At 44.7% G+C, this 21,544-nt stretch overlaps 1 protein-coding gene across 1 annotated transcript in view; it reads left to right on the forward strand.

The window, feature by feature from the left end:
* ptprt (protein tyrosine phosphatase receptor type T) overlaps positions 1-21,544 on the forward strand; it is a 154,550-nt gene that overhangs the window by 23,781 nt on the left and 109,225 nt on the right. The window contains exons 6-7 of the mRNA XM_079511341.1: positions 3,007-3,181; positions 11,801-12,094. Of these exons, the coding sequence (XP_079367467.1) occupies positions 3,007-3,181; positions 11,801-12,094 (469 nt within the window). The remainder of the gene's footprint in view (positions 1-3,006; positions 3,182-11,800; positions 12,095-21,544) is intronic.

Raw genomic sequence — 21,544 nt, forward strand, 5'->3', positions numbered from 1 at the left:
TGTTTAACAAAGAGAACAAAACAATGCCTTCCCTCGATCCTCACACCGTTAATCAGAGCAGGGAAAAATCTGCAGATCATCACAAACACAGACCTCACTGCGTCCACAGTGGACACACACAGACCTCACTGCGTCCACAGTGGACACACACAGACCTCACTGCGTCCACAGTGGACAAACACAGACCTCACTGCGTCCACAGTGGACAAACACAGACCTCACCTCACTGCGTCCACCGTGGACAAACACAGACCTCACTGCGTCCACAGTGGACACACACAGACCTCACTGCGTCCACAGTGGACACACACAGACCTCACTGCGTCCACAGTGGACAAACACAGACCTCACTGCGTCCACAGTGGACAAACACAGACCTCACTGCGTCCACAGTGGACAAACACAGACCACACTGCGTCCACAGTGGACACACACAGACCTCACTGTGTCCACAGTGGACAAACACTCATCGCTGGCTGTCTGAATACCAAAAACCCCCAAAACAAACGTCATTAACATTTTGACATATTATTGCTTATACCGGTAGCTACTTTAAGTCGGTGAAAAAGTGTGTTTCCCACTTCAGACCTGCTGCCTGAGCCCATCCAACCAAAACGCTTCTCACTTCAGACCTGCTGCCGAGCCCATCCAACCAAAACGCTTCTGACTGATCTCATTACACACACACACGCTGTGGAGTATTAAAACCCTGCACTGAACTCATTACACACAGACGTTATGGAGTATTAAAAGCTGTCACGCCTGCTTTGGACTCGAGGAGAAAGCCATGTTTCGGCCAGGCAGCAATATAAGGAAGTACATTAAAATGCTGCAGTTCTCACTATGGAATCGTGCATTTCCCGTCAGTGTGTTGTTTGGTTGTTTGGTTGGTCACCCCAGGCATGACCATATATGGATATATGTCCGATGTTGATCCCTCCCCATCCACCCTTCGTCTCCCTTTTCACTGATACCAGTCCATTCAAACTCTAGACGGGCCTGCCCCAAAGTTATTAGTGCAGCCGTGCCCGGCAGCCAGCGAAAACTAGAGTTCTCAACAGGCCCGGCCGTACCTAAGTGTCTATTTGTACGTCTCTAAATGTTTTTGATGAATTGAACATTGTGGACCCTATTGGAAACAAGTGTAATGCTTAATTGGGTCGTCCACTCACAGTTAACAGCCTTTGTATTGAGTTTGTGCTTGAAATGTACTGTAATTCTGCAAACTGTTAATACATTTTTCAATCAATCAATCAAAACCTGCAGGGCCCTCATAAAACCCTGTACACTCAAGACACGCTCCTTATATAACCAGTACAGAATTCATTACATGTTGATCTGACTCCCCCATGCCAAAGCGCCAGCGCTCGCACAGCAGTCTGCCGCCAACGAGGTGGATGCGTGCACGCAACCTCGCCCCTTTCGCTGCTTGACCTCAGGCGTCTTACTGGTTAACTACAATTTTCGAGGGGCGCTAGCCTCCTATATATACAGGTTTAATGTTTGTCTTTAGTTCAGCGTTTGTTTTGAAAACGCCATTGACAATGAAGGGAAAATGTACGTCATAATGTGCCTCATTACGTCATATTGTATCTTTATTGTTAATGTTTGTGTTTGCACCGTTTGTTTTATATCTCAATTACGTCACCTAATCGACATGAGTTAGACTTTAATATATTAGCGCCCCTCACTATACTCCCAATACTTGTACTTTACTAGCCTAATAATTAGTGTACTTTTATGTGTACATTTATTTGAGAACGTTAGTTACTAGTTACTTTGTAGATTTGTATGATTATTATTATTACAAAACATACATTAACCACTACAGCCCTATATACATTTCGGCCATTTGAAAAAAAAAGATCAACAAGCTCACAATGTGTTGCGATTGGACGCATTGAGTGGGCTTGTAGATCGGCGATTCTCTAAAGAGTATTATACTTTAAAGCGCAAATAACATGCTTTTTAAAACTGCTTTTAATATTTAATATCATATTGTCTATGTCCCTCAAAGTTATTTCTAATGGTTTGAGCCTCAATCACCACTCTGATATAACCAGTCCTTGTCATTTCTTTCTGGACTTTGAAAGCAGTTTTAGCTGCAGTACCACAATGTCCTGAGGTGGTGGGGGTGCTGATATGCAGATTATTTAATATTTGAGTCATTATAATACTGATGCCAGATAAAACCAGGCTTGTTTCCATTCCATGCCAGCTTGGAAAATCAACAATGGTGGACATTGTAAACAAAGTGGAAATGCAAATTTGGAACTGAAGACTGAAGAAGAGGAGGAATTTTACAAAGTAGGGTGACAATGATGACATCACGATGAGGACAAAATCAGTTGAGCTGTTCCTGAGAGCAATTTCCATTAAAGCACCCATATGATATGAAAGCCTGAATGTTCAAAATTGGTTATTTGTGGGGATAGAAAACACACATGGGAGCCCCAAAAACACAAAATAAATGTGTTAAAGGACCTATAACATAAGATTCAACTGTTTCCATGTATAATCCCATTTAAAGCGTTATCCACAGTAATTCACATACTTTATTTACAAAACCTACAGTTGGTCTGATCCATTCATCCATTCATTCATTCATTCATTCATTCATTCATTCATTCAAGTTTTATTTATTCTTGAAATTACACTGAGTAATTAAACTCATTTTCAGTGTCGTCGAGTAATACAATATTATATAAAAAACATCACAATACATCAGAAGATCAGGAAAAGGAAAACAAAAGATATACATGTGAATTGCATATAGGTTAAAAATAGAAGCTAAGTTAAATTTCAAAACAATCTAAAAACAGTTACATATTGTGGGGGTCTATATGCTCACCAAGGTTTTAAAACGACTCAGGGGTACCAGTGTGGTCAATTTGCAGGTCATTCCATGTATTAGGGCCACAGAAGCCAAAAGCAGATCTACCAAGTTCAGAGTTAACGTTCAACATCCCTCCCTTCTCCTCCTCCCCTCCATGTCGTCTTCTCCAGCAGTGGGACGGTAAGGACACGGCTCTCATGGTCACCAGGGTGGTCAACCATCGGCGTTTCTCGGCCACGGTCAGCGTGGGCGACACGTCGACACGCAGCAACAGTCGCTACCGCTGCGTCATCCGATCGGACGGGGGATCGGGGGTCTCCAACTACGCTGACCTCAACGTCAAAGGTACACTAGTACACACTACTCTGTCTAAATACACTACACACTATTTACTACTGTCTAAACACACTACACACTATTTACTACTGTCTAAATACACTACACACTATGTACTACTCTGTCTAAAATATACTGAAATACTGGGTCTCCATCTACGCCGACCTCAATGTCAAAGGTACACTAGTACACACTATTTGCTACTCTGTCTAAATACACTACACACTATTTGCTACACTACACACTATGTACTACTCTGTCTGAATACACTACACACTATGTACTACTGTCTAAATACACTACAGTACACACTATGTACTACTGTCTGAATACACTACACACTATGTACTACTCTGTCTAAATACTGAATCAAGCAACTTAACTCATTTTGACATTGCCTTTTGACGCCTTTTTGCATATGTACTTTGTTTACCCTCAAAACACTCCCATTTCAATCCGGTGAAAGGATCCGGTACAAACCGGAAATGGAAAATGCTTGCTATGGGGACACAGCAAGAATGTAAATATCTCAGAATCACTTTTTAGACCAATTAAAAACAAGCTTGGTTTGCGTCTGATGTATCTATCGCTTATCAAAAGTGTGTTTTGGGTGGATTAAATGAAAATCGCCGCACATGTTAATTTTACTTCCTGACTTTTTTTATCGTTTGCAAACAGCATGGAATTGTGGATAAAATCTTATCCAACGACAACAAAATATTCTTTAGTTTTGGGTCTGAGAGGCTAAATGTCATCAAATGGTGGTCCGTGGCTCAAATGGGTCTGAGAGACTAAATGTCATCAAATGGTAGTCCGTGGCTCAAATGGGTCTGAGAAGCTAAATGTCATCAAAATAATGGTGGTCCGTGGCTCAAATGCTGAATAAATAATGGGCCTTGGTATGAAAAGGGTTGAAAACTACTGGCCTAGGGGGTGGTAGTCTCGCGTGGCCAGATTGTTGCCTCCTGCAATTTTCAAAATGCTTCCATCATACAGTCTGGAGCAACGGAAGCTCTGATCGTGAGTAAAATACAGGCGCGGAGATATAGTAGAAGCAGCAGATGCAGTTGCCTTGGGGCCCGCGGGGGGGAAGGGCCTGCCCGGCCGGCCGCTCCGATGCGTAATAGTAAACTGTAAACTCTCTCTCTCTCTCTCTCTCTCTCTCTCTCTCTCTCTACCACACGCTGTTACCGCAACTAAGACTACATTTCCTGTAAATAATAAGCAGTGTAAAATGTAGTTCATTGGGAGGTAAAGGAAGACGCTTTATTGTGAAGGTCCCTTCACAGCGCAGGCAGGAAATAGAGTGTTTAAACTGGGCTGCTTACTGGCGCACGTTACGAGTACAGGCGTATTTGCTCCGGTCTGTCCGGTGTGGCTGTCAACAGTTTTAGCACTGCAGACTCTGCAATCGCCTGGTAAAGTTGAGTTTTGATTCTTTGAACAGTCAAAACAAGACATAAAAATATAGCTGCAAGCAGCGATAAGGCGGGACCAATAAAGAAGACAATACGCAATAAGAACAATATGCACAAATAAGACTGACAAGCTGAGTTGTCCGGATTTGAACCAACAACTTTGTGGTCCAAGGGCAAGAGCTCTACTGACTGAGCTATCCGGACACAGTCAGTTTTCTCATTGTAAACAGTAACGCTGTTTGTACGTTTTCAAGTACAAACTTGTCTTCAACCGGGATTTCAGTTAATGACCATAGATTGTGTGTAGGACGTTTCACGCAAATTGCTCAAAAATCCAGGCAGAAAATCAGGTATAAGCATTTTTCAAACTGCTCAAAATGGCGGAAAATCTGAGGGCGGAGCTTACTTGTCAAAGTGAGATGTGTTCCCCATGAGTCAAGGAACATGTGGAAACAAGTGCCATGACTGTTGGCCAAATGAGGCATGAGTTAAGCCTGTTCAAAGGTTTCATTTAAAAATTGCTATAGCGCCCCCCTTTGGCCAATTGGAGTAATACTGCTTTCAGTGTTATTTGGCATGACCCTCTACTATACTGTAAAGTGACATAAGCATATGACGCTGCATGTATGTATTAGAGGCAGAAGAAGAATTTTCACAAAACAGCAATTTTCATTGGCTCATAAAAACGTGCATTTTGATCAAAGATCCTGGGAGGAGATACATTTTAACTGTTTTTCATATAATTCAAAATGGCGGGTGATCTAAAGGTCAGAGGTCAAAAGTCAGAACACGAAAGTTGTTCGGCATGAGGAGACACATATGTGTATCAAAGTGTCATTGCCAATGGTCAAACGGTTCATGAGCTATGCCCGTTCAGTTCATAGCATTTTCAATTGAGGGGCCCGGGCTGTCAATCTTGCATTAGGGCCCGTGGAACATTCCAGCCGCCACTGGTAAAATATAAATGCTTCCGTCATACAGTCTGGAGCAACAGAAGCTCTGATCATGAGTAAAATAGAAATGCTTCCGTCATACAGTCTGGAGCAACGGAAGCTCTGATCACGAGTAAAATATAAATGTTTCCATCATACAGTCTGGAGCAACGGAAGCTCTGATCATGAGTAAAATATAAACCGGAAGTGGAGCCTCCTCTCCACTTCCGTTTCGTCTTTACAGTCGCGCAAATGTGTATCCTAATCGAAATCATCTAAACATATATTGCTTGCTGCTTAGCAGAAATGGAAATAACAAAATAAGCTCTAAAGATATTTTAAAATGTATTTTTGTGAACGGAAATGACAAACAAGATTGTAGTTCCAGACTCTATAGCATTGCCATTCAGAGATTGTGGAATAGTTGTCTGCCTACACAAGACTAGGAGGGTGGAACTGATTCCCCTACATTACTCCGGGCTGCAAAAGATTTGACATTCCATTTGCAGTCAACGGTGACTTGATGCGTCGTTACACTTGATTTCATTACCTTATTAATAAACACACCAGTACACCAGAACTGTGGTTGTACTGGTCAGTAATATAAACGCCAGTACACCAGAACTGTGGTTGTACTGGTCAGTAATATAAACGCCAGTACACCAGGACTGTGGTTGTATACTGGTCAGTAATATAAACGCCAGTACACCAGGACTGTGGTTGTACTGGTCAGTAATATAAACGCCAGTACACCAGGACTGTGGTTGTACTGGTCAGTAATATAATTGCCAGTACACCAGGACTGTGGTTGTACTGGTCAGTAATATAAACGCCAGTACACCAGGACTGTGGTTGTACTGGTCAGCCAACAGTGCATGTGATTGTGAAGAAAATAGCATTTGTGCACAGTGCTCGTACGTGTGTGTGTGTGTGGGTGTGTGTGTGTGTAGCATTTGTGCACAGTGTGTGTGTGTGTGTGTGTGTGTGTGTGTGTGTGTGTGTGTGTGTGTGTGTGTGTGTGTGTGTGCATGTGCGCGCATGTGTGTGCGTGCGTCGGTGCGTGTGTGTGTCATTCTGTGTGTGCGTGCATGCGTGTGGCATTCGCAACAGGATCTAATTTCCCAGTGGTTGTAGAATGCACTTTCTTTACCCCCCCCCCCTCTCTCTCTCTCTCTCTCTCCCTCTCTCTCTCTGTTCTTTGTGTTGTGAATGTTTTGATTAAACTATTCTTTGTGCTCAGATGCTGGAAACAACTGTGTGTGTGCGTGCGTGCGTGCGTGCGTGCGTGCGTGCGTGCGTGCGTGCGTGCGTGCGTGCGTGCGTGCGTGCGTGCGCCAGTCACACACCTGTGAGCAGCAAATTCCCCCAGGGCCTCTTACTGGTATAATGCACACACACGCAAACACGCACTGAGTGCACAAAGGACCCAACAAGAACAAGAATGAAACAAAGACAAAAATAGAAAACAAAGCAACAGAACGGAGAGAATACAGGAGAGGAGAGTGCAAATACAATCAATGTGGGGGTCCTTTAATAGCACGGAAAAGTGTGAGAACGAAAGTTGTAGATGTAACTACGGTTAAATGATTCTATCTCACTAAAAGTTACGTATGTAAGGGAGATGCTGGTCAGGGAGGGACTAGTGGAGAAGAGATCCAGTAAACATGTAATTTTATGTTTGGGTGTTACACTCTGAAAAAGACATGTGGAAAAATAATATTGTGAACCTAATATGGTGATCCGAATCGTACGTTGAGTTGAGTGAATCGTTACATATACATTACGTATTAATAGACTCAATAGTAGACGGAGTGAACAGCACTAATGAAGACCTGCACCGTATCACACATCCAGAATAGCAGATGTACAAATGAGAGCTTGTAGATCTGCTATTTTCAGGAAGGATCAAGGCTTCCTTGAATCAAGGCTTTTAGTGAGACCATAAATCACACAACGCCTCAAACCTCCTTCTGGAGAACACGTGCACGCACACGCACACCCTCACGCGCACGCACGCACGTGCACACGCAAACGCTATATAATCTGCAGTCAACTCACCTCATGGTAAAAGCTCTCTATATACCCGTGAATTACACAGCACTGTGTGTGCGTGTGTGTGTGTGTGCGTGTGCGCGTGCATGGGAGGTAGCATGTGTGTTATTAACTGCTGGGTTCCATTGAGCTGTAAAATAGACCTGAAAATGAACTGCAGAGAGAGAGAGAGAGAGAGAGAGAGAGAGAGAGAGCAGTCTAGAAGTGAGATTGCCGAAGAATAAGGGGTGGGGGAAAGCTATTTTCTTTCTTCCTTCTCTTTTCTCCATCCCTCTGTTTTCTGCAATACTCTAATTTTCTCTCTCTCTCTCTCTCTCTCTCTCTCGCTCTCTCTCTCTCTCTCTGTCTCTCTGTCTCTCTCTCTCTCTCTCTCTCTCTTTCTGCCTTGTAAGGTAGGTAATAGGCCTATCTTTTGGAGTAATGCCCCATTGTAGGAAGCAGTCTGATTGGTTGAGATGGCCGTCTGCCTGTGCTTCAGGCGAGCACACCTATTCAGAACATAAAGGATCAGCTGTGCTGATGAGACACTCGCATGAAGATCAGAGCCGGCCGAGTGGCGGCTATAGGCTAGCAGGTTGCATGATGGGACATTTGTGGTCGTATAGTGGCTAATTCTGGCTTTACGGAATGTAAACATGTTTTTTTTAAAACATTGATTTTACAATATAAATTGGGGTCTCAGAGATAGAAATGCCATTAAAGGGGGGGGGGGGGGGGGGGGGGGTCCGTAGACTAACGTACATGTGAAACTGGGGGGTCCTTGAAATTAAAATTGTTGAGAATCACTGCTAGAGCCGTACAAATCTTCTTTTATGGGGGTCCCTGGCATTATCTCTTCAAATGGGGGTCTGTGGGCTAATTAGTGTCAATTTGGGGGTCCTTGACATGAAAAGGTTTGGGAACCACTGACGTACTGTGACACATATCCCCCGCCCGGCTTCCCTCCAGCTGTGTCCCGTTTAGATGATTGACTAATCTGCCTCTCCTCTCCTCTCCTCTCCTCTCCTCTCCTCTCCTCTCCTCTCCTCTCCTCTCCTCTCCTCTCCTCTCCTCTCCTCTCCTCATCAGTGTGTTACTCTCCCAGCTGTCTCCAGACATGAGTAATCAAACCTTGATGATGAGAGTGGTGTGGAGAAGATGATGATGATTATGATGAGAGAGAGAGCGTGCGTGTGTGTGTGTGTGTGTGTGTGTGTGTGTGTGTGTGTGTGTGTGTGTGTGTGTGTGTGTGTGTGTGTGTGTGTGTGTGTGTGTGTGTGTGTGTGTGTGTGTGTGTGCGCGCGCGTGTGCGTGTGTGTGCAACTGTGCACGTACGTGCATGCTGGGTACCAGCCTGTAAGTCGCTGGGTGGTCGATGTTTTCTCCTCTGTAAACGAGCAGAGCGACGGATGAGAGACAGAGGGAGGTATAGAATGATGGAGGGATGAGAAGAGACAGAGGGAGGTAGAGAATGATGGGGGGATGAGAAGAGACAGAGGGAGGTATAGAATGATGGAGGGATGAGAAGAGACTGAGAGAGAGGTAGAGAATGATGGAGGGAAAATGCACCGTGTCTCTGTCTGTACGTCTGTAATCCACGTAACTCGAGAACCGTCGCCCCACCGTCTTCAAATTCGACACACGCGTTCCACACAGTGTTGTTTTTGGCAGCACATTTTGATTTTAGTTTTAGTCATAGTCTCTTGAATGGTTTTCATTTAGATTTAGTCACATTTTAGACACCTGGAATGTTTTAGTGTTAGTGTTATCATGAGATTTGTCGGGCCTTTATGTTTTTTTCACTTGCTGAAAATTGCCGTTCCACAAGCTCACAACGTGTCGCAGCGCTACGCATTGTGAGCTTGTAGATCGGCTATTTTCAGCATGCAACTAATTGTACAATGACTTATACGGTATCTCTTGTCCACTAGTCCCTTCCTAACATTTTAGTTTAGTTTTTATTTGTTGACGAAATTGTCAGTATATTTAGTCTTAGTTTTAGTCATCATAGTTAAGTTTTCATTTAGTTTCCATTTAGTTTCTGTCAGTGGAAAAGGGTAGTCGACGAACATTATTCGTCTTGGTTTTAGTCGACGAAATCAACACTGATGGACATCCATATATTATATGGATCTGGCCTGTTCTGACATCACAACACGGGCACCGCTCTAGTTTATGAAAAAATCACACCCGTGTGAAGTGAGGGGTGCTAATATATTAAAGTCTAATGTTGATTAGGTGATGTAATGGTGATGTGAAACAAACAGTGCCAACACAAACATTAAACGTCATTAACAATAAAGAGACAATGACGTAATGTTGAGGCACATTATGACGTACATTTTCCCTTCATTGTCAATGGCGTTTATACAAAACAAACATTAATTGAACTAAAGACAATCATTAAACCTGTGTATAAAATGAAAGCAAGATACAGGGTTTGCTTTTAGAGAGAGAGAGAGAGAGAGAGAGAGGGGGGGGGGGGGGATAGGGAGGGAGAGAGAGACAGAGAGAGAGAGAGACAGAGAGAGAGAGAGAGAGAGAGAGAGAGACAGCTAACATTAATGAATGATGTATACGGCTCGTTAATGCGAGGTCAGGTGACAGCGTGTACCTGCCGCCGGATTGGACGCTCAATTAACCCCAACTGAAACATCATCATAAATTACACTAGACTAAGTAATGAAGCACATTAAAGATAACGCCGTTAAAGTGAAACTATATGACTTTATACTCCTTGCAGGACTAAATGGTACTTAGCAGATGGGTACATTATGCTGCCGTGATAAAACCATAGACAGACTGCAGTAAAACATATGGACTGTATGAGGGAACGGTGACCAGGGGGTCTCCAAACTTAAACGCTTGGCCACCATTGACCTTGACCGCCAAATTACATAATGTATTGTTACTTGCGCAAGGTTCAATGTTCAAGGTTTCTTTATTTTGTCTCCCGAGCGAGAAATTTGTCTTGGACCTCAAGGACCCGCCCTGCAGCATACAGATACAGATACAATACAATCAAGATATGTTTCTCTGCTTGGCCATACATGGCCTACTTGTTGGCACCTTCGACAGAGTACATTTCTAGTCTTCAGTTGTTACGCCAACCTATGAATGATACCATGACTTCCAGAGAAGAATATACGCCCGTAAATCACGTGATCCAAACTAAATCCAGCCCGTCCTGCACTCCCAACGCTAAAGGATTTACTTCGGATGTCTTTTCCCAGGCGGCCGTTTTGGTGAAAACAAGCCATATTCAACTTCCAACTTCCGAAAGAACAGAAAATACCTTTCCTACGACACCGCAGGTGTGCATTAATGACGATAAAGAACACCCTCTCGTGTAATTTTGGTTAAATGAACCATTGTAAAGCACTTTGAGCACTTGGAAAAGCGCTATAGTAATGTCCTTCATTATAATATGGTTTACAACAATAGTTCCCAAAGTGGGGTCCGGGGACCCCTAGAGGTCCTTGAGAGAGTTCCAGGGGGTCCCCAGCTAAATGATAGTTATAGGCACCAAATGGACCATTATGGGTCTGTAATTCTGAGAGTGTACATTTGTACACTCTCAGAGGTTAATTAACTTTGATTTTACAATATACATTAGGTTCCCAGAGATAGAAATACCATTAAATGGGGGGTCTGTAGCCTAATTCAGGTCAAACTGGGGGTCCTTGAAATTAAATTGGTGAAAATCACTGCCAGAGCCGTCCATGGCATATCTTTTCCAATGGGGGGTCCGCGGGGCTAATTAGTGTCAATTTGGGGGTCCTTGACATGAAAAAGTTTGGGAACCACTGGTTTACGAAAACCTCTCTCTCTCTCTCTCTCTCTCTCTCTCCTGTCTCATCTCCATGATGGGACTACTGAACTTTTTACTTTTTACTAAAATTCAAGGAGCAGGGTCAGTACAGTAGACCCGGAACTCATGGTAAAAGGACTGATAGCAGCTCGTCTCAGAATAGAGTTTGCCTACTATAAACTGATCTCTGTCTGGAACAGTTTGTTGAGATGTGGGGACATGAGAACCTCTTGTGTAGCATTGAGCAAGAGTCACTGGTTTTATCTCTTTAGAGAAGAAAAGACAAAAAAAAAAGAAAAGAAAAGAAGATGGTTTTTAATGTTGTCGTGAGTACCCAAAGCATGTGGTTTCTAGAGATGTCCTGAGGATTTTTTGAGTGTACACAAAAGATGAAATAACGGCTTCGTTAAAGGTCTCTATATCTCCCGACCCACAGCCCCTCCCACCCCCATAGCCCCCCCGGAGCTGCTGGCGGTGGGCGCCACCTACCTGTGGATCAAGCCCAACGCCAACAGCATCATCGGCGACGGGCCCATCATCCTCAAGGAGGTGGAGTACCGCACCACGTCGGGCAACTGGGCCGAGACGCACGTGGTGGACGCGCCCACCTACAAGCTGTGGCACCTGGACCCCGATGTGGGCTACGAGATCAAGGTGCTGCTGTCCCGGCCCGGGGAGGGAGGCACGGGACCCCCCGGACCCCCACTCATCACCAGGACCAAGTGTGCAGGTATGTCTGTCTGTTATGTCCGATGTTCAGCATTGTACATTTTTGGCTTTGCAGTGCAGTGGAGGTGGCACTGATATGGTTCTAAATGTCGGTACACCAGCTAAAGTTCTCAATGGGCCCTACCCTACCCCAACTGGATCGGCCCAAGGCTCGGCCCGACCCTAAAAATTACCATAATGTTAAGCCCGACAAAAGCTAAAAAAAATAAATAATAAAAAACGCCAGTAAATGTCGGTGGGGCGGTGCCGTGGTTCAGTGTGGAAATGAGAATGGAGATCAACAGACTTATCGAAATAAAGGATTTATGTAACTCACGTTAGTTAGGCTATTAATGTTCCATTTCCATCATTCTAATGGATTCCAGACAGTGGTGGTGAGTAAACATGAATATAGCAGCTGCAGCTCCCTCCCTTTAGTTTCCTCTGAAGTGAAGTTGCTTGTTACGTGTATAGCATTTACAGAGTTATATGGTGACGTTGATTAATGATTAGGTTATTCATCGCAGCCAGCTGGTTTAACGAGATAGCTCAGTGCAACGACGAAAACCTGACGCTTCAGCTATCGTGTGATAATCCGATTGATCTTATAAAACATTTAAGCATATGGCAACTTGGCAAGTTAACTGGTTAGAAGCTCATTTGGTGCGCAAACCAGAGGCCAGCCAGCGGTAGCAAGCAAGTCTCACATCGTTCACTTCTCGGAGTCTCTGCTGTGCTGCCTGCAGTGCGTGCTGCTGATCTGAGCCAGTGGGCTGCGCCCCCCGCCTCCAGTCCTCCTCCTGTCCTGAATCGCCTATAGCGCAGCCCTCTTCATAATAAATACTTACATGTATACACAATCACATTACACAAATAACAGAATTGCTCTTAAAAAAAAAGAAAGAAAAAAGAAAAAAATCATGGAAAATCACCGAGCCCGAGGCTTGGCCGGCCCGACTAATTAGCGTAACTTTTGGGGCCCGGCTCGGCCCGATAACGTCGGGTCAGGCCCTGTGTTGCTGTGGGCACACCGTAGAGACCCTCATGTGTTGCACAATCTGGGCACACTGGAATCAAACCCGGCTGTCACAGATCAAGGTTCAGTCTCAAATGGTCTTTTTTTTTAAAAATTTTGAATAAAATGTTCCATTTAGGTTTAAGTCACATTTTAGTCATAATTTTTAGTCATCCTAAATGTTTTAGTTTCAGTCGACTAAACCCTGTTGACCGAATGGCGTCGTAATGCCCTTACCTATACACGGCTTGTGTGGCGAAAATAGTCAAACCTGCAAGTCTCTGTGTTTTCCCGGACTAGGACAGGTCACGTGACAGCACATGCCTTAACTCATTTAACTCATTCAATGCCATTTAATCCACCCTGCAGCGCCAGTGATTTTCCGTTCCTTTTAAGTAGTGGCAGAATATTTATGTCCACTATAGGATCGATCCTTGACCGCTGATAATTACACTTCCTCTCAGACTCAGACGACCTTTGTTCCTTGTTGTTATTCCTCATTGACGGTCCCACAATGAACGACCAAGGTTAATTAAATAAGGTTAGGAAGCGAAGACCGTACAGTGGACTCTATGTTGCTCCCTGGAAGGAAAGAAACATGTGCAATTGAGACCAAGGAAGCTGAACGCGGAAGTGTTTGCTGCATATAGCCCATTGCACATGTTTATTTCCTTGCAGGGAGCAACATGGAGTCCACCGTACGGCCTTTGCTTCCTAACCTTATTTAATTAACCTTGTGAAGGACCAGGAAGAGCTCTGTCCAGTAGGCCAGGGGTTCTCAACCCGTGGGTTGCGACCCCTCGGAGGGGTCGCCAAATTATTTTGGGGGTCCCCAATTTTCTTTGCAACTGAATGGCTGGAAAATGGAAATTTAGAGTTTACATAAAAGTACACATAGTACATGCATAAACTTTCCTTGATGATTATATCTGGTTTCAGTATTCATTTATGATATATTTTCTCTATTATTAGTTTAGCTGCATAACCCGTGTACCACGCTATTTAATCCATGTTTCCCCCCTGCTTAATACGCTAAACCCGCTATTTGTTTTATGTGTTTAATTCGCCGTTTTTTAATAATTAAAAAGAAAGAGCAGATTTGTCGCAGACCTGGTGACGAAGCTGTCGCGTTATGATGACGAAACCACGGACAATATGACCTATAATTCTTCATTGCCAATGTGGACCTCAGAGCCTTTGATGATTTTATTCATCATTGGCGTTGAATGATTTAACATCACCGCAAAAGAAAGGCTGATAAGAACCAAATGGACCCAACTAGTTGGATGTTTGTGTGCTACACAATAGGCTGATAATGTGAAGACTGACTGCTGAAAGCAGCTGTAGTAGATATTCAGTTGGGGAGTGCGTGCGTGCGTGTGTGCATGCGTGCGTGCGTGCGTGAAAAAATGAGTTGGTTGCCTTGCCTGATGCTGTGTTGAGCTGTCACAACCAATCGTGGAGGGGCTTGAAGTTCTCCTACCGGTGAATTACACAGCACTGTGTGTGTGTGTGTGTGTGTGTGTGTGTGTGTGTGTGTGTGTGTGTGTGTGTGTGTGTGTGTGTGTGTGTGTGTGTGTGTGTGTGTGTGTGTGTGTGTGTGTGTGTGTGTGATGCAATTGGAGCAGGCAGGTATGACAGGTGTTGTAACCCCTGCTGGCTATTGGCAGTCTGTCTGTGTGTCTGTGTGTTCGTATGTGCGTGTGTGCGTGCGTGCGTGCGTGCGTGCTGTTGTTGTTGATGACAATGGATAGCAACACAGCTTTATCTCATCTTCTCTCTATCACTCTGTCTATTCTATCACTTTCTCTTCATCAGTTCATCCATCTCTCTCTCTCTCTCTCTGTTTCTCTCTCTCTCTGTCTCTTTCTGTCCTTGTACATGCTTTTTATCTCCTCTTTCATTGTAAAGCATAACTAAATCACTCGCACGCGTGCGTGCGTGCGTGCGTGCGTGCGTGCGTGCGAGCACACACGCACACACACACACACACACACACACACACACACACACACACACACACACACACACACACACACACACACACACACAGGGCCCTCATTCATCAACGTATACAGTAAGCGTAGATCGGAGAGCGGCGATCATCTGGCGACGTGTGATTTATCAAACCGGTTTTATCCTGCACCAATCACAGCACAGGGCGGTGACACTTATTTCTCTTCTGCTTCATGCAATATGTTCACTTCCTCCCTATAGTCAAGGTTTATAAAAAATAAGGTAAGGGCGCAGACGTATTTTTCATGTGATCCCCATGCCGGCAGATTCGTCGCACTTCGTGTGTTGAGCTCACACTGGAGGTTCAGTGAAATAAACATGGGTGCAGGGACGTGCGGAGATTGTTAGAGGGGCAGGGGCTGAAATCCCGTAAGAGGGCACTTTTGGACAAAAATAGCGAAAATAGCAGGTCTAAAAGCTTGTGAGCTTGTAGATCTGCTAGTTTCGGGGCACAACGCAGCACTCTTTAGCTAGTGGAGATGTTCATTGCCAAATGCTGTGTTCAAGTTCTGGAGACTATATAAGGGAAAAAAGCAATTCTCCTGAATGCTACCTTCCAACATGGCAAGGAAAGGAGTGGCATTTGCATTTCTTTCACCATAGTAAATGCTGCATTTGTGGTCTGGAGAGGGCAGTTGTTTTACAGACGGGTAAAAGGGCATGGGCTGAAGCCCCCCCTTTGATGTACACAAGGGGTGTGGTTATGTGCTCGTCCCTGCATGGGACTCTGTGACAGCTATCTGGCTGAACAGCTTATATGAACAAACACTATTCCTGAACCATTGAGACCTTTATAAAATACTCTGCCTCAGGTAGCAAATGATTCGAATGAAAATCAACCCATAATCACCAGCAAGTTATAATTTGTCACTTAGTCTCGCATGGCCAGACTGGTGCCTATCGCAATTTACAAATGCTTCCGTCATACAGTCTGGAGCGACGGAAGCTCTGATCACGAGTGAAATATAAATTCTTCTGTCATACAGTCTGGAGCAACGTAAGCTCTGATCACGAGTACAATATAAATGCTTCCGTCATGCAGTCTGGAGCAACGGAAGCTCTGATCACGAGTAAAATATAAATGCTTCCGTCATGCAGTCTGGAGCAACGGAAGCTCTGATCACGAGTGAAATATAAATTCTTCTGTCATACAGTCTGGAGCAACGTAAGCTCTGATCACGAGTAAAATATAAATGCTTCCGTCATGCAGTCTGGAGCAACGGAAGCTCTGATCACGAGTGAAATATAAATGCATTACAGTCATTTAGCAGACGCTTTTATCCAAAGCGACTTACAATAAGTGTATTCAACATAGGTAGGGAACAAAAACTACTAATCACCAGAAGTCTTTAGTGCATTTTCTGCAAAAACAAGCAAGCAAGAGTATACCTAGCGCTAAGGTAAAAGTGCAATATATCAGCTACCTATTTCCTTAAACAGATGAGACAAAATAGCTAAATCAAATGAGCACTAAAACAATTAAGTGTATCGACTAAACAAGATCCAATAAACAATACAACAATAGAAAACAAGCGTTCGTACAACTAGTTAACAACAAGTAGGTCAGGCAGAGAGGAAGGGTAGTGTTTCCTGAGGTGGGTTTTCAACCTGCGGCGAAATATGGGCAGTGACTCTGCTGTCCTAACATCAGTGGGAAGTTCATTCCACCACTGTGGGGCCAGAACAGAAAAGAGTCGTGACCGTGTGGATCGGCCAGAAGGACCCTTGAGTGACGAGGCAATCAGTCGCCCCGAGGTGGCAGACCGAAGTGGTCGGGCAGGGGTGTAGGCATCGACCATAGCCCGGAGGTAGGAAGGAGCTGTTCCTTTCACTGCCCTATAGGCTAACACCAGGGTTTTGAACTGGATGCGAGCCGCTACGGGGAGCCAGTGTAGAGAACGGAGAAGGATGGTTGAGTGGGAGAACTTGGGGCGGTTGAACACCAGACGAGCCGCAGCTTTCTGAACAAGCTCCAGAGGTCTGATGGCAGATGCCGGAGCACCAGCAAGGAGGGAGTTGCAGTAGTCCAGGCGGGAGATGACGAGAGCCTGGATGAGCACCTGGGCTGCCTTCTCCGTGAGGAAGGGGCGAATCCTCCTGATGTTGTAGAGGAGGAATCTGCAGGACCTTGTCGCTGATGCGATGTTTGCCGAGAACGTCAGTTGATCGTCCAGGGTCACACCCAGATTCTTCGCAGTCCGAGTTGAGGTCACCACAGCATTATCAATGGTGATGGCCATGTCTCGGTGCGGACAGCCCTTCCCCGGGAGGAACATCAGCTCGGTCTTGTCCAGGTTGAGCTTCAGGTGGTTTGTCGACATCCACGCCGAGATGTCAGCCAGACAAGCAGCACTGCGTGCCTCCACTTGGGTATCAGAGGGGGGGAATGAGAGGATCAGCTGGGTGTCATCGGCATAGCAGTGGTAGGAAATGCTTCTGTCATACAGTCTGGAGCAACGTAAGCTCTGATCAAAGGGAAATTTAAATGCTTCCATCATACAGTCTGGAGCAACGGAAGCTCTGATCATGAGTAAAATATAAATACTTCCGTCATGCAGTCTGGAGCAACGTAAGCTCTGATCATGAGTAAAATCCTACTTTTTTTTTTAATTGTTATTATTTCAGAACATTTTCAAAAAACATCCCCCAAAAAAAGCATAATTTTTCATGGATTTAAAAACAAATTAATTAACGTTTTTTCAGTCATTTCATGAAGAAATAAAAGCAAAATCGAGGAAATGTCATACATTTGACAAGTAGCAGTGAAAATAGCCGATCTGCAACCCCCCACAGTGCTTACTTATTTAATATTGTATTTGCTGAGGGTAGGTACCCTCACAAAAAACATGCAGTAATCCTGGTCTCTAAACTGCCTCCCCCTGGCCAGCCCGGGGCGCCTCATGGAGGGGAATGGAACTGGTCGGAATAACATGTTCCTTCCACACGCTACGTCCAACTAGGGAAACTCTCCCCTGTCAGGTGAAAAGAAGCAGCTTGGACTCCTCACGCATAGAAGATAGCATGAGGTCAGTCCGCTGCCCCCCCCAGGTTGGCAGAGGAAGTGTAGCGCCCAGGATTACATTCGATAATTGACCCTGGGTGAAAGAAATGGGTTGCAAAATTGTGGGATAAAAATTATAAAAAAGAATATATATATATATATATATATATTGTATTACCTCACGTATACTAAGGATTTGTACTCTGTCCAGGACAGGCTTCAGACCTCCTCCTCAGGAGACTTGGCTCAGACCTGAACCCATGTGATTTGGCTAAGTTAGGAACCCGTTGCGACCGCATCATGCCCTTCATGCTGACGTCGACCCCAGGCAGGGTTTGAACCCACAACCTTCCGCATATGAGGCGAATGCTCTAACCACTACACTATACACTACGTAAATCACTTCACTGCATTCCCTTCATTCCCTTGTGGTCTTTGGTCTGACTCACGCGCGCGCACACGCGCGCGCACACATGCGCGCACACACACACACACACACACACACTTAATGCAGCAGTTGTGAATGTGAAGAATGATAATGTGAGTGTTGGCTGATGTTCCTCTATAAAACGATCGATACAATTATTTACCTGCTACATATAAATCTCCCCTCTCTCCCCCCCTCTCCATCTCCCCCTCTCTGTCTCGGTCTCTGTCTCTCTCTCTATGTCTCTCTCTCTCTCTCTCCCTCACTGATGGAGGTATTGAATGCGTTTAGTTTCGTAAACACATCAACAAATCATATTTTTGTTTTCCACTTCAATAAGTCACTGCCTTCACTGCCTCCTTATCTCCTCATCCTCTCATCTCCTCCTGGTGAGGTTTTTTCTTGTTTTTTTCCTCACAAACTAAATTCTGACTTCACATCAACACTCTTCAGTCAGTCTGAGTGAGTGTGTGTTAGATAGGAACACAGTCAATGGTGGAAAGTAACTAAGTACTCTACTTAAATACAATTGTGAGGTATTTGTACTTTACTTGAGTATTTTCCAAATTTCCAATACTTTTACTTCTACTCCACTACCTCTTTGATCTAAATATTGCACTTTTACTCCACTACATTTATTCAAAAACTAGAGTTACTAGTTACTGTGGAGACTTTGATTATTATTATTACAAATCTTACATTAACCCCTTCAGCCCCTATATACATTTCGGTCATTTAAAAATAGCAGACAGACAGACAGACAGACAGACAGACAGACAGACAGACAGACAGACAGACACAGACAGACAGATAACTTGAGTGTATACTTCGTATATTATCTTTTCATGAGGTGACATCATCATCATCACCATCATCATCATCATCACCATCATCATGCTCACTCAGGAGCATGGGATCCTCTTTGCGCGCCCCCTCATGGAGGGGGCGCGGTGTCAAATTAACTTGAACTACGAGAGGCGCTGTGGGTTGACCGCATGGAATGTTGCGACGTTGGCTTAGCCGACTCAGCGGCGTTGGGAGTTGCAACCCGATAGGCAGAGAATAGTAAATCATGTCCTGGCGAGAGTGTTTTCTCCCCGAGTTCACAAGTTCTCTCCTCCTGCCTGGATCTGGGCTCTCTCAAGCTGAAACGATGAACAGGAAGCAGCGGGACAAAAGTCTGATATCTCCATAATAATTTTGAGTTGTAGTCCTGTTAGGTTGTGTTTACATTTGCGCTGTGGCACAGCTACAATATGTGACCAGATTTAACTGAGGGACTGCCATTGGATTTTTTTGAATTTTCGTTTTTTCATGTAGATATTGGTTGTTCAGTTTGACCCACCAGTTTTGGAGATACGGCTTATAGAGTAATGTCTTGCAGAGAAACAGCGAGTTGAGAAAACAGGCTTGAAAGGTTCACTTCTGGGGACTCTAACATTACACCTAGCTACACCCAAGCATTTATTTCATATTTACATGTCAATTTCAGCTTCAGACATGTTCTAGTATGTGAAGAGTCTGCCTGTGCTATTAACTCATTTTGGATAAAAAAAGTTTTTCTCCTCTGGTGAAAAGCTGGAGGTTGCGCGATGGCAGGCTCTCAGTCAAATCTGGTCACATGTCATCAGTCTCGCATATCGCTCCGAGTACATCGTCTCTGCCTGAGAGAGTCCAGATGGGAAGCAGGAGGAGGAACTCACTACTGCCACCATCTGGCAGAGTCAGGTTAACTCAAAGTGGCTACTGGCCAATCGCAGCGCGGCCTTGCTCAACCGCGGCAGCAGATTCCATTGCTCGCCGCTCACATCTACCTAGCAACAGCTCTTCCACCCGGCAACCCACGACAACAAAACATGTCTGTCTCCCTAGCAACCACCTCTATTCTGAGAGCGCTGTGGGGGCGTGGCCCGGGGGCGGAGCTACAAGGTGTAATGTTTGTCTGAGACGCGTTTAAATAAAACGGTGACAGACGTGTGTGTGTGTGTGTGTGTGTGTGTGTGTGTGTGAGACAGACAAGACACGCATGCATGTTGCACGCACACACAGCCACATGCACCCGCAGTCCCGCCCACACACACAAACTTATCGTAGAAGTTCATGGTGAGCTTATTTAACACTTATTCATCACATAGACACGCATGCACGTGCAAACTCACACGTGCACACACACACACGCGCAGATGCACATGCGCACAGTTTGACAATTTGTAATCAACACCTCAAAGTTGCTGTGAACAGATGAGCGTAACACTAAGCGAGAGAGAGAGAGAGAGAGGTGTGTGTGTGTGTGTGTGTGTGTGTGTGTAAGCGTGCGCATGTGTGTGCACGTGTGTGTGTGTGTGCTTGCGTACGTGCGTGCATGCGTGCCACCAAATATTGTGTGATGGGAACCCTTTTTTATATATTTTCCAAAGGTCAATTTGAAGTTTTGAGTATTGAGATTACATGCATTCATGGATTAATGTTACTAACATAAATCTGACAAATTAATAGAAAGGATAATGAAAAACACAAACACAAAACATTAAAGATGTGCCGTGATTTATTTCCTCCCCTAAAACATGATCACCAGGTACTATGATTATACTAGGAGGAAGATTTCTCTGGGCCGTGGCTCAGCTGTCGCGTGCCGCGGGTTCTACTCCCCATCCCGACGGCCTTTACTGCATGTCACCCCCCCATCTCTCTCCCCATTTCCTGTCAGCCTACTGTCTATCCCTCCATAAAAGTGGCGAAAGCCACAAAAAAAACGTTACAGAAAGTGTTAAAATGTCGTTTTTATGTGGACACGGCCACCAGTTCATTAAGTATGCCTCGTTTGCCTGGTGGTGATCCACCTGAACTGAAGCCTCATCCACAGCTGTTGTTGTATGATAATGGGGGAGGGGATGATATTGTGATGTCACTATATCACTGTCATTTCGATTGGGCCTCTTGACCTGGGCCTCGATTGGGCCTTTTGAGAAACCAAAAATACAAAGGGAAGACATATTTCAATATTCTAACCACA

The sequence above is a fragment of the Electrona antarctica genome (assembly GCF_951216825.1).
Source record: "Electrona antarctica genome assembly, chromosome: 9".
In the NCBI taxonomy this organism is placed as follows: domain Eukaryota; kingdom Metazoa; phylum Chordata; class Actinopteri; order Myctophiformes; family Myctophidae; genus Electrona; species Electrona antarctica.